The sequence below is a fragment of the Galeopterus variegatus genome, unplaced genomic scaffold, assembly GCF_000696425.1.
Source record: "Galeopterus variegatus unplaced genomic scaffold, G_variegatus-3.0.2 Scaffold208, whole genome shotgun sequence".
In the NCBI taxonomy this organism is placed as follows: Eukaryota; Metazoa; Chordata; class Mammalia; order Dermoptera; family Cynocephalidae; genus Galeopterus; species Galeopterus variegatus.
In genome coordinates, this window is record NW_007726319.1 from 516,599 (window position 1) to 531,244 (window position 14,646).

The 14,646-nt window shown below is 41.0% G+C and overlaps 1 protein-coding gene across 1 annotated transcript in view; it reads left to right on the forward strand.

Annotated features, from left to right (window-relative positions):
* WDFY2 (WD repeat and FYVE domain containing 2) overlaps positions 1–14,646 on the forward strand; it is a 150,835-nt gene that overhangs the window by 123,264 nt on the left and 12,925 nt on the right. Inside the window, exon 7 of the mRNA XM_008565829.1 lies at positions 7,940–8,066. Within this exon, the coding sequence (XP_008564051.1) occupies positions 7,940–8,066 (127 nt within the window). The remainder of the gene's footprint in view (positions 1–7,939; positions 8,067–14,646) is intronic.

Genomic DNA, 14,646 nt, shown 5'->3' on the forward strand with positions numbered 1-14,646 from the left:
CAGTCATCTTTTAAAAAAATAGATAAATAAAAAATTTTATGTCTTGTCCATTCTATATCCCTTCCACCCCAACAAACAACCTTTTCCTCTCCTCCTCCTCATCTCAGTGCAAGATCCTGCCTTCCCTGGCCGCAGACTAATTCCAGGGCTCCAAGCAAAAACCGATTCCCTTTGTCTTCCTTTGACTAACTCTCTCTTCTCAATTTATTAACATGCTTAAGTTTCTTGCCTCTCGGTTGAAGAAACCCAAACCCTCTCAATCCCATGTCCTGTTCTAGCGATTTTCATCTTACTCTCTTAACAGCAGTGCTTCCTTTAAAAAAAAAAAAAAATTGTGATAAAATATACATACCATAAAATTCACCATTTTAACCATTTTAAAATGTGCTGTTTAGTTGCATCAAGTGCATTCACATTGTTGTCCAACCATCACCACCATCTAACACAGAACATTTTTTTTGGTGGCTGGCTGGTGCAGGGATGGAATCCTGGGCCTTGGTGCTGAGCTAACCGGCTGGCCCCCGTCATGCAGCATTTTTCATCTTTCAGTGAAACTGAAACTCTGCCTTCAGACACTTAACTCCCCATTCCCTCCTCTTCCCAGTGCCTGGCAGTGATTGCTCTGCTTTCTGTCTCTGTGAATTTGACTGCTCTGGGTAACTCATATGAGTGAAATCACACAGTAGTCATCCTTTTGTGACTGACTTACGTCACTCAACATAATATCTTCAAGATTCAGCCAGGTTGTAGCAAAAACAGCAGTGCTTCTTAGAAGAATGTAATTTTCTCAGGAGCTTCAAATTCTTCACCTCTCATTTTCTTTCTGGCTCCCTGAAACCTAGTTTATCTCCATTACTCCACTTAAACTGCTCTCCCCAGGGTGACCAGGGTCCTGCATGGTTTAAACCTCATCGTTCTTAACGTTTCAGTGGCATTTTACACTGTGGCCATTCCTGCTTGCTACAGCTGCCTTCCGTTGGCTTCTGTGTCACGTTCTCTTGCAGTTTTCCTTCTGCATCTCTGCCGGCTCTTGCTTTGACTCCTTTGTGGTCTGTGGTATCCCAGGTTCTGCCCTGGATCTTCTTCTCTTTACACTCTCCGCTCTCCCTTGTTGATCTCAGCCACTACTCCCAGTGACAGAAATAAAAGGCACAGTCGTTGTCCTCTAATGACTGTCCACAAACCAGTGAAAGACAAAAGCTAAGCTGTGATTATAGTGCACGGTGGCAGAAGCGGGTGGGGAGCAAGCACTGAGTGCTTCCAGGAACACAGCATGGGCGCTAACTTGGGAGGAGGTGGGCAGTGGTCAGGGAAGGCATCTCCAGGGGAGATGTCTCTTGACTTGAGATCTTTGGGGGTAAGTGTTGAGTTCATGAAAACGAACTGCAATGTGTAATCCAGGCAGAGAAAACCATCATGGTTCAGGGCATGGAGATTTGCAAGAGTATGGCTGTCCCAGGAACTGCTAGTCACTCTTTTTCAGCTGGAACAATGGGTATGAGGGAGAAGGAAGGAGGCGAGAGTGGAAGGGGCAGCCAGAAGGGAAGGAAAAGTCACTTCAGATCACTGAGGCTCATTTGAGCATTATCCTGACTTCAGTGAGAAGCCACTAAAGAGTTTGAAGCAAAGAAGCTAATCTGATCAGATTTTAAAGATTGTTCTGGCAGTAGAGTAGAGATGCTGTTGGAAGGCTGGTAGGAAACTGTTCCTTGAATATGGGACAGTGGCAACAGGAAAGTGAGGAGTAGATGGACTCAAGGTGAAATTTAGGAGGTGAGTTCAGCTGGCCTGGTGATGGACCAGATGCTTCCCAGATTTGATTTAGTCAGAGGCAGCTTACAGCCTGACCTCTTAACTCCTTAGTCATCAGGCATTCCCCATATGGGGCTTTAGGAGTCTTCTGAGTTCTGTATTTTTGCCTCTGACCGAAAAAGGGTAAGTAGCTGCTTCTAACCACTGTGTTGTCAGCCAGGTATGGCTCAAGGATCTCTTCTTTTGTAGGTTTGTTCTAATAAAAGATGTTACCTTGGTATTGTGTCTTATCTTTCTCAAGGAGTTTAAAGCAGTTTCTTTTTTTTTTTTTTTTTGTCTTTTGTTTTTTTCCGTGTCCGGCAACGGATTGCAACCCTCAGTGTTGCCCCCGTACCGGACCGGGGACCGGCAACGGGATCGCAACCCTCAGTGTTGCTTCCCGCGCCTCGCTCAGCCAGTGAGCGGGAATCAGTCCGTATGTGGGATCCGAACCCTCGGGCGGGAGCTCCGCCGCGCTTCCCAAGCGGCGCACTATCCAGTGTGCCACCGGGCCGGCCCGAAAGCAGTTTCATTTTTATCACAAAATATCTTTGAGGAAGTCAGGACATGGTCCAGGAAGGTCACTAACTAAGATGAAGGCAAATGTAGCAGGTCAGATATTTAACTTGTTACTATTATTCCTAGAGAGCAGTGTCTGCCCATCACTAATCTGTTTACAGCACAACTCATTCATTCAAAGCTAGAGCGAGGACATCTGAGATTCCATGGTGATTCATACAGAGTGTTGAGTTCTTACTATGTGATAGGCCCATTCTGGGCTCTGGCAGGTCCCAAACAGCTGGTCACAATTCTGAGAAATGGGTTTTTTAAAGACCAAAGACTTTAAACCCAGATTTATTAAAGAGTGGTCTTCAGTCTCATCAGTTCACGTCCAAACTCAGAAGCAGCCAAGTCTTCAGTATGTATGTGGAATCATAGCCCCTCACCCCATAACTCTTTCTCACAGTACAAAAGGTCATATAAAAATGTGGGCTAATAATGGAATCAGCCTAATAGCCATGCCCAGAGGCCAACACATAACATTTTCTATCCGTAGGGATTTAGGAAACTAGTTTTGTGTTCTTATGCTCCCTCTGCTGGTTTTCTTTCTGGAGCTAAATATCAAGTATCATAGTGCTTTACTATTTCTGGAGAAATTAGAATGTATTTCTTCTAAAACGTCATAAACTGACTTGAACAAAGGGGAAAAAAGATCCTATTTTGACCATTGGAAATTAATAATATCAATAAAATAAAATCTTTTTATTTCTAAGAATTTTTTTTACTAGCATGCATATATATGAAATGGAAGGGCTTAAATGTAAATCTGCCAAATCATACTAATGAAAATTTAATATAGACATGTTCATTAGCTAAGAGAATTATTGAAAAGGAACAATGTAACTATAATAAAAATAACTAAACAAACCAAGAAAGGCATGGTTCAACATAAATATGCAAGTTCAGATAATTAAATTGAGAACTTTAATTTTTGTTTACATGGAGACTTTCACACAGATCCTATTTCTATAAAGTGCAAGTTAGTAGATGTGAATTGTCATCAAGAGTCAGTCAGGCCGTCAGCAGTTTCATCCATCCATCATAGGATGGATGCTGGGATATGTAGGTAGATAAAACAAGCATAATCCTTACCCTTATTGAACTTCCAGTCCAGAATGGAATACAAGCGTTAAGTCAGCAATTACAGGTAATTCATCAAAACATGACGAGCATAGCAAGTGCTGGCAGCTTTGGAAGCAGAGGACAAGAGGACTTCTCCTTGTGCAAAAAGCTAAGGGGGGCTGCCCTAGGAAGTGGTGTTTAAATAGCACCTTAAGGGAAAGAGGATTGACCCAGGTGGTGGGTACATTTCAGGCCCCAGGGACAGCAGCTGTGAAGCCTGGAGGGGAGAACATGAACAACTGCAGGAAGCAAACAGCCCATGCGAGAGCAGGGTGGAGGAATAGGTTGACCTTAAGCAGCATTAGGAAGTTCAGATGTTATTCTCAGGTGGTGGGAAATCAGTGATTAAGTTTAAACAGCATAATAACGTGGTCTGCATTGTAATAAGTCACTGTGGCAGCAGTGGGTGAGAGATTGAGTGGCGACAAAAATGGATGTGGAAGACCACTTAGAAGGCTACTGCTGGAGTCCCTAGAAAGGGTGATACTTGTTTGGATGAGGGGGGCAGCAGTGTGTGTGGAGATGATAGGAGGGATTTGAGAGCTATTTGGAGATTAGGGTTCAGCCTCACTTGGTGATCAATTGGAGAGGAGTGACTCCTCAGGCTTCTTTCTGGAGCTTTTGGGTGGATGGTGATGCCATTTCCTGAAGCCAGGACACTGGAGGTAGAGCAAGTTTGGGAGAGTGTCACAGCATTTGAGCTGAACATGTTCAGGATCCATCCTTGGAGTGGTGGCAAGGAGACAGCTGGATGGACATTTATGGATCTCAGGAAGAAGGTATAGCCTAGAGATGGAGCACATTTAGCTTTACAAAGACCCACATCACTTGAACCTAGAGCAAAATGCAGTAACCAAAAAGTCGACTATTTTATTCAAGAGGCTTCATGGTCTGAGGACCGAACTTAGGCTCTCCTTCAGCCACATGCTGTCCTACACCTTACCCTTGAGGGTATGATGTAACACTCTTGGTGAGTTACCATATCCCACTCTAGAGACAGACCCAGCAGTTTCCAACCCTCCAGTTTCCAACCCCGATTTTGCAACGCTCCACATAGTTTTTGCTTTTGCAAGGTATGTTGTAAAATTCTCTAAAAAAAATTAGTTCACTAAGCATTTTGGTAACATGTACTAAATTTCTAAAAATGTTTGTACTCTTTGATCTAGCTCCATCTCTGGGATTCTCTTTTAACTAGGCAGAACTTTTGTGAACAAAGTAGTATATATAAAAATGCTCATCTTAGCAAAATTTATAATACTTAAAAGTTGAGAAAAACCTAACAATAGGTGAAATAAGATACATACATGCGATGGGATATTACCTGGCCATTAACAAGTACATTTATGAAAGTATATACATTTATGAGTATATATTGCATAGATAAATTTTGTAATTATAAAAATTTGCCTTAAAAATATTTTACCAATTTTTTTATTCTGATAAAATATTCATAATATAAAATTTACCATTTCAACCATTTTTGAGTGTATAATTCAGTGACATATGTACATTGACAATGCTGTGCGACCAATACCTCTATTTCCAGAACTTTTTTATCATTCAAAACAGAAGTTCTATACCCATTAAAGATTAACTAAAAATCTTTATTTTTAAGAATTAAATCATTTTAACTTAAAGATGAGACATTGAAGGGGAGCAGAAAGATGTATTGATCTGAAAGGAAGTAAAGCAAAATGGGAGAAATGATTTTGTCATTCAGAATATCATAAACACCAGAAAACTGCAGCCGTTGTAGCCCCTGCCCTTGCTGTGGGTTGGGGCATGAGGTGCATGTGTCTTACTGGAATGTAGGCTTGCTGATGATGATTGATTTTCCCTGCTGCCAAAAGTGTTGAGGAGAAAGGACAACTGTTCATCAGGAAGCCATGTCTATTTCCGTCAGTAGCTCTCCCTTCCGCTTCTGTGTGCTCCTCAGTGTCTCTTCCTGCACTGGCTTCCCGCTAGCCTCTACCCCAGAGGCTCTCCCAGAACCTCTTGTTTATTTTCCTCCTATTTCTCTCTGCCATCCAATTCAGCTGGCCAGTTGAGTAAGCATTTATCGAGCACATCCTGTGTGCCAGGCACTGTGCACTAGGCTCAGATACAAAGATACAAAACCCACTGTCTACTGCAGGGACGGATTTGTAATCAGATGTATAGTGGGGACAGTGTAACAGTAGAGACATGCACAGAGGCTGGAACCTTACCTAGGTTGAAGGAGTTGGAGAAGGCTTCCTGGAGGAGAAGGCACCTGAGCTGCACCTTGAAGAGGGAGAAAAAGTTACATAGGTGTTAAAAGGTAGGACAGGCACTTCAGATGGAGCCTAGAATCTGGTCCCAGAGCCTGTGCACTTACAATGCTGTATCTAAACATTCACTTCCTTCACCATAAACCATGCTCACACCGAAGTCAGCAGAGGGCCTGTTTCTCATGGTGCAGTGTTTGTGGATGTGGGTGTGTATTGGTGGGAGACCCTGAAGGTAACTATCACCTGGTACATCGTAAGCCCCATTTAAGTATTTCCACTTCCATTCTGATGGGGTGAAAAGCCCCTCCAATAAATCTTTAATTGAGTCAGTTAAGCCTTTCTAGCCATTCTTTTTACTGGTGCCCACTCATGATGCTTTAAAGAACCTGACCTACCATTTACATGGTGTATAGGGGAAATCATACATTTGTCACTTTTCTCTTATGTATCCCTCTAATCATATTTGCTTAACCAGTCAAGCAAAAACATCTCAGAGATTCTTCTTGAGGTGAGCATTTCCTGACCTAAAAGGTGTGCATAATAGAAGAGAGGAAGCACCACATCAACAGCATTGATCAGCCAGGAAGGAGCTGTAATATGCCTGTTTCATCTGCTCAGAATAAGGCCAAGGGCATTCATTCATATTCTCACTCCTTCATTGATCATGTGCTCAGTTGTGTATGCTTACTGAGTGCTCAACTGTAAGCCAGGCAGAAAGAATTCTAGGTACTGGGGATAGTGTGGTGAATAAGCCGCACCTCCGGTCCTCCTCAAACATACATTCTGTTGGGGCAGTATACAGTCATTCAGTCTATTAAAAAAAACAGTAAGGAGGAGAGCCCTGAGAGTGGTCAAAGACAGTGTCTCTAAGGAGGTGGCATTTAAGCTAGGACTTAAGTGGAGAAAAAAAAGATCTTTGTATTTTCATTCATCTGTTCATTTGTTCATTCAACAGACACTACTAGAGCCTGTCTACAGTCGGCCTTGTGTGTGGCTGCTGTGAGAGGTGGATGGTGGTGGTAGGGGGTGAGGGCTGGGAGCTGCAGTGGCTGGTTAACTACATACGTATGCACTGGGGCGAGTGATATTCATTCTCACGTGGACAGGAGTATATACAAGCAGAGTGGTGTGCAGATAGAGGAAGAAGCTCATAAGCACAATCCAGAATAGTGTTTTTTTTTTCTCTTCTGAGCTTAAAAAAAATCTTCTGAGACACTTATATGAAAGGAACTTCCCCAAAACCTTTTAAAAATATAGCACTTCATTAAAACAAATTGATAAGCTAAATAAGAAAAATGTCAGATTCAAACAAATAAGCTATTTTATGTTCTTTTCAGATGCAGTATATTTCAACAACGTAAAAAAGAATGAGTATTTCTGACATTCTTAAGTATTTATAGGCTTTGTGCTCACCCTGTATGGAAAAAATTATTACTGTTCTCGGTACACAAGGAGTTTGATTTATAAGGGGACTACCATAGAAGAAAATCTGTCAAAAATATTTTATAGCTATACCACTAGAGTCGTCCTAATAACTAACATCCGTACTGCACACTACAGTTTACAGAGTGATCCTGTGTAATTGATCTAATTCTCACCACAATCCTATAAAGTAGGAAATGGTTAGACTGATATTATCATTAGTAGTAATAATTGTGGTATTACCATCATCCCCATTTTACAGTGGAGGAAACTGACACTTAGGGATAAAAGTGATTTGCCCGGAATATGTAAATTAAAATTCTCAAAAACAAAAAAAAATTTAATTTCGATACTATAGCTTAATTATATCTGTTGTTCAAGAATAAAAAATCTAACTGAGTATTTTTAAACCCATTTATTTCTAATCTGTTGTCAGGGTGAGAGGTAGGAAGCAATTGAGAAAATATGGTTAATATTTCCAAACAGTGCAATATTTTGCATTCTTCTTAAAATTATGTCTGTTTTTTGATCGTCAGTTTTTTGTTTTCATTTCCTTTTGGTCTTTATAGTAATTGATTTTATGGTTCATTAAATTATGAGGAAAACTTAAAGGGTGGGATTTCTATTCTTGGAACCAATTTTTTTCTTTTTGGGGACTTACTCATTTGTTCTTTCAACAAGAATTTATTGTATGCCAGGAACTGCATTAGATCCTAACTCCTTCACATTCTCATTTCTTTGGTAAGTAACATTGTTTCTTTGTAACTAATGCCTGGCTTTGTCCATCCTCTCAGGTGGGGTGACTGCTCTCTGCTGGGACCCAGTCCAGCGGGTGTTGTTCTCTGGCAGTTCAGATCACTCCGTCATCATGTGGGACATCGGTGGGAGAAAAGGAACAGCCATCGAGCTCCAAGGACACAAGTAAGGCTGCTGGTGCTTTTGTAAAGAACTCTGAGAAAAGATTTCCAGCCGAAAGCTAGAACAAAGGACGCTGCCCTACAGCTTGTTAAGAAAGGAAAAGCCATAACATGTGGATGTCGTCTCTCAGTCCTAGAAAAGTACAGCCTAAACAAGTAGGTCTAACAGTTTTTAAGAAGTACAGACTTGTCCTTTCAGGAACCAGAATGGGCCCTGCTTGGAGTCCGTGTGGATAGAATCACGCCTCAGAGCCTGCCTGCGGAGGCAGGCAGGCTGCTGAGCTCAGGAGCCACCAGGCAGAGGTGGCTTTAAACAGGAAGGATGGCAGAAAGCCTATGCCTGATGTTTTATCTAATTCAAGCTTAGTGACACATAAAGTGAGCTCTGTGAGGAGCTCCTTGTCACCAGGTCTTAGCCTGAGAGGGGTTGCCCTGGTGTCACAGAGCTAGAAGTTAATGTCCCCAGCATCAATCGGTGTCAACTCTGTTAGAGTGGGTCTGAAAGCCGGGGCGGAGATAGAGAAGCCACTGGCGCTGCTGAATGGAATTCACAAAGAAGGCACAGAAAGAAGGGGCAGGGAGCACCAGGCAGGAAAGAGGAGGTCACAGGAGCATTCCCACAGCAGCCACTCCTTCACCCTGGAAGTCGGCCGCTGGGTTGGCAGTCAGTGATTCTTGTACTTGGATAGCACCTAATGTTTTGTCAAAGAGCTTTCAAAACATACAGACTCAGTTTAATCTTTCAATAACCCTATAAAAGAGAGAGGTCAGATATCATTTTCTAGATGAGAATATTGAGGTACTATCCTCAAAGATCCCAGCTTGGAACTTAGGTCTCCCAAACCTCAGTTCAGTCCTGCAGGGAACTGCTCAGTACCCACTGCATATCCAGTGCTATGCAAGGGCCTGGGGACACAAAAATGAACACTGAAAAACATACGGTACCCTCCATGCTCTGTTTTTCTGCTTGGGGCCCAAGGCTGCCTCTTACTCTCCTACTATTCCCGGTTTCCCTTCTTTGCTCCAGTGTGACTAATGGTGGTCATAGTTCCAAATCAGGGATGTAGTTGGTGAGCTTAGGAACTGGGGAGAGCAGACTGGACTCTTCAGGGTGGAGAAACTGCTCTCCCTTGGCATGGAAATGTCCACCCATCCTGTGGAGGGACAGCTCCACATGTCTTCTGGGTTCTGCCATTTCTTAACCTCCTTCAGCAGCAGGAAATAGGATATTTTTGTAACTGATTTGATTTGGTATGTAAAAATCCCATCAAAGCAGAGAAAGCTTTAGCATTAAAGAAAGTGATTGATGATAATGAAAATATTTCCAAGTCCAAGGGGGAAAAGCTAAGAAAGTACACTTTTACACAATATTATCTGCATTTGAAACATTTTGGTGCTTTTATCCCCTGTAGCAAGTAGAATGTGATTGTGTGCTGGGCTAGCTCTGTGGGGGGAAAGCAAAGAAAAGGGTCCAGTTTCAGAGACCAGTTATGTCTTTCAGTTGTTACAGAAACGTGAACCTGGACATTTATTTTCCCATGCCCACCTTGTCATAGCTAATAATGGTGCTTGGCCTTTTTATTCTTACATAATGTCTATCATTTCATGACCAACTTTATGACCATAACTTTTCTTTCTAATAGTGTTTTCTTAGGCTTCTAAGACTTTCTGGCGATTGAATACAACTTGATTTAAAGCAGCGCTAAAGATCTGTGCTGTCTCTTGTGTTGGGACCCTCTGCCAAGACAGGAATCAGCAGGTTGCATGAGGCTCAGTCCCAAACATAACCTTGGGCACTCATGGCCTGTGTTTTTCCTTCCTCTTTCCAAAATCCCAGTTCTTGATTTACCATGTGTAAGGCTTTTGTAAAGAAATGGGCTTTTTGTAAAAAATATACATTGGGAGAATTTGCTTTTCTACTTGAATCAAGTAAATTGCATTTAAAGTAATGAAAGAAGTAGAATTCTTACATTCAGCTTGTAGATTTGGGGGGAGGGAAGCAAGGATCAATATGTTTTATCCTTTCTCTTTTTGTAAATCTGTGAGACTTAGGAGCATTCCCCACTGTAGTGCTAGGGAACTATTAGGATAGAGGGCTAGAGATGTCTTTCTTATTTCTGACTATTTAACTAAACACATAATAGTATTAGAAGTTAGAGTTTTCAGAGAGGGTAGAATCTTGTCGAAGGAGAAGGGCTGTAGAGTGTGGTCATTAGCATGCAGTCTTCTGAGTCAGCACCTGCTGTATCTGAGCCAGCCCTTCGCTCATGACCTTATAGCCTTTAAGTAAGGCACTTCACCTCTCTGATTCTGTTTCCTCATCTCTAATATAAGGATAATATTAAAGAGAAAAACCCTCACGTGGTTGTCAAAAAATATAAATGATGTAGTGCATGTAAAATAATTAGCCCGGGAATAAAGTTTTCATAATTGGCAGTTGTTAAAATTTTTCTTATTAATAAAAATTATAAGTCAGAAATCATACTCTTGGATATGAGTACTGTTTCTCTGTTTGTTGCATTTTCTATGGAAATATTGCCACATGTGTCTAATCCCTCTATAATTTGTTCAACAAGTATTTACTGAGCTCTAACACATACCAGACTGCATTAGACACTTAAGACAAAAAAGCAAGTAAGAAAACAGTCTCTGCCCTCATGGAGCTATGCTAGAAGTATGAAAATGGGTAAAGATGGGACAGCTCACTAGTTTTACTGGAAGGTGGGAGGCCTCATTGGGAGGAGTCACTCTTGATTTGGATCTTAGGAAATGAAGAGATTCTCATAGTTCTCAGAATCAGGAGGTTACTCAAAACAGAGACCATCGTGAACTGAATACAGTGGGTGCAGGACAATGCAAGTGGACAGGGGGGCAGTGCCTAATCTGAATTTCCACCCTCGCCAGTAAACAGCAAAATAGAATACTGCTGATGTTCAAATTGATGCTCTCAGACAGGGGTCCCTGAGTTCAGGTTCAGACTGGCTATGTCCCAAGGATCCCTGAGGAGACAGATCCCTTTCAGGATCCCTTTGCATGGGATGGCCTTAGATGTCATTTTCTGGGAGACATCACTTATGTGGCTTGCTTGTGAGCCTTTTCTGATCCTTGGAGGCTTGGAAGACTTGTGAATATAGGACAGTGAGATATCTGGTAGTAGATGCATAGCTAATTAGATTTTCACCAAATGACCTGGACTTTTCATCAAATAAATAAAAGATGCTGTACATTTAAATTCCCCCTGCTTTGGGATGGAAGAGGGCCTAAGTTGACATTTGGGCAGATGTTAGCCTGTGTCTGAGAAAGCTGTTTCTCTCCTTCTCCCTGAAGCATCAGACACAGGACCAGCTTTGTAGGTGTTGGACCTGTGCAGTTACACAAGGCCCCATTCTTTGAAGGGCCCTGCACTTGGTTTAATGCTCTGCCGCACCATCTTGTAATCCTTAATAAACTTTTAACAAGCAGCCTTGTATTTTCATTTTGCTCTGGACCCCCCAAATTATATAGCTGGGCCTGATGAGACATATGTTGTCTCTAGGACTGGTGAGAAAGGAAATGAGGCCATCCCACTAAGTATAGTATTTATAGATGGCGGATCCTGGTGGTTGTGAAAAGTGGGGCTTTTGCGCATTCCTAAGAGTGTGTGCAGTACAGTACATGGAGAACTCATCCATGAAATAATAACCAGTTTCAAAATGATTTCTAGTATAAATGCTACAGTGATGTCAGATGAACATGATGTAAGAAGCAGTTATCTTTTCCTTCTTTATAACCCTTAATATGTGAACCTGGGAATGTTCCCTCACTGAGTTTTTAATTGCAAGGTGGTTATATTTTTAATCCTTAGATCAAGAAGTCCCTGAGCAGCTTTATTATAAAGCTTAGAATCCGGCACGTATCACTGTGTTCTACTCTTCCATATTGGAATATTAACCGTACTAGGATACCGTAAATTACGGATTTGTTGCCGAATGTTGCTGCCAGCTGTGAGTGACAAAGCAGTTCATTCTGTAGCTTTTTTGGTTTTACAAGATCTCTGGTGTGTATCAAGATGCCTTAACAAATGAAACGTAGCTCAAATCACAAGAGTTGCGAGTCTTTTCAACTAGATAGGTTTTCCTTCATGCCTCTGAAAGTCAGAATGGTGGCACTCCATGCTTTAAAAAGTCTGAAATAACAACCAGGAGAGTGAGTGAGAAAACAATTGACTTTTTTTTTAATGAGTACATGTCAAAGATTTTATATTAGTCATTAATTAGTAAGGGAATCAGTAAGGTGTTACAAGCAGTCCAAAGGAAGATCCAAAGAGCAGACACATACATAGGCAGTGGAGAATGCTAAGATGAATTCGTAAGTTGATGCACAGTTGGCTTCTTCCATGGATGGGGTGGGTGTGTGGATTAATTGTGTCTTCACTGGACAAGATTTGTTTGCAATGATGTCAGTTTTGTGTAACTTACAGAATTATAAAATAGCTCAGTTAAAAATACTAAAAGGTGCAGACCCCTGTAGAATCATATAACCCAGAAGAGTATGCTAGACAGACCTATTATTCCACTGAATAGATACCCAGTCATCTCAGTTCAAGTTTTTCACAGTCTGCCTGACAGTTCTTCCATGTTCTCCCCGTCATCATAATAATCTCAGAGATAATTTTTACTCACAGGAAAAGGCTGGTCTCAACAGGTTTGGCCAAATTATTTACATTGGTGCACTGAGAGTGTTAATATTAGCCATATAGGCCTTCCTGGGTTTGCTTTGCCTATTTAGAGCCACACAGTATTCAACAACTGTTAAGCCCAAAAAATTAATTTCTGCCTGGGAGTTATTATAAGGAATCTTGGATTGAACTTTTGAAAGCCTCTATTTGCTATCCCAAGTCTAGGAAACCAAGCCCAAGAAACCGTCCATCATATTTTCACTGACAATACTTATAACCTTGGTTGAAATCCTCGAAGTTTCCAACAGTTACTAGGTTCTTAACCTGGTGCATTCCTCACCACCTGTAAGGTCAGGATCCTGCAAACCAGGTACCAGGACAGTACCTGGGAGAGCTTTGTAGGCTTTGACTCCATGAGTGGCTAGTCATATCCGATTCCATGAGCATCATTCTCAACTATGACACTCCAGGTAACGATGTGGTTGTACAATTGATTTGCCCAGTTATACTTTGTGATAGATTCTCATTGAACCTGTGCAAATAATTATTGCCATGAATATTAAGGGAACTCAGTAATAGTTTTTGAATTCTGGACAATCAGAGAAAATTGGATGTCATTTTTAAATGTTTTGATTTAGCTTATAAAAGCAGAGTTTACTAAATTGTAGGTTAGAGATAGCTTAAAAAGTAAGTTAAAAGGCATCCTCATATATCCAGAAAATAGAACATTAAACAACATCAACAGAATTCCAGACAAATCACCACAATAAAATTTTCTTCTTCTGTTCAGTCAGTCCTATGAATGAAATGTAATTAATTCTTGTTCTGCTGGATGTTTAGCGGTCCACGTTCATGAAGCCATCTGCATCCAGAGTAAAGAGTCCAGACATCCAAAGAAATTCTGACTCAGTCCCCCAGTGCAGCTTAAGAATTGTCTCAGTGATGTCAGCTCAGTGGCCTGTGCCCAAGAGTCTATTCCTTGAAATATCAATATTTAAAAATACCTGTTATATACAGTTCTTTTCCATGAAACTCTGAGGCTGTCCTTTACTGAAGTCACAAACTCTGGCCTGTGCTCATAGCAGAGCCTTCAGGCAAGCACCAGAGTAATACAGAAGGTATCTGTAGACTAGAGAGACTTAGTGACTTAATGATTAATTTGTTACTATGACCAGTAATATCAGAATGGGGAGAGTAAAATTCTCTACTGGAATATCCTACATAGCTGTTATGTAAGGTTTGATCAGTATTTCCCCTGGGGGTAAAAACATAGTATACACAGTGGGGCATGGCAAATCTCCAGTCTTTCCACAAATCATACACTTTCTGAAATATTTAAATTAATAGCATTTTACTTTTTTTGTTTGTTTTAGGTTATTTTTGTTTTTGTTTTGGTGGCTGGCTAGTACAGGGATCTGAACCCTTGACCTTGGTGTTACAAGGCTGCACTCTGACTGAGCTAACTGGCCAGCCCCCAGATTAATAACATTTTAATTAAACTGTCTTAACCTAGGGAAGGCTGAGCATCTCTTCTGATTTGACAGCTCTTCCCATGCTACTCTTAAAATATTAACTCTTAAAACAAACACAATATTTATGGCATCTCTTTTTATAAGGTAAAAGAACAAATCTTTATGATTTTCCAGAACCTCTCTGGGAAATCTCAAAGAGAGTTTTAGGTGTAAAACCCCTTCTAAAAATGTTATTTTATTTTTTCAGAGGGTTCAATCTGGAAAGGCAAAACCAAAAGAGGAGTTTTAGGTACTTGGTTAAGATAGGCGCACAGGTGTTTAGGAAACAATACCTGCTTATCTATATAATCAAAGTAGCAATAAAATATTTAAAAATAAATATAGAGAGTAACACAATTATTAAAAATTTAGCTCTTTTTAAAAAAGTGAGCTGTGTCCTCCCCCCCCCCCCCCCC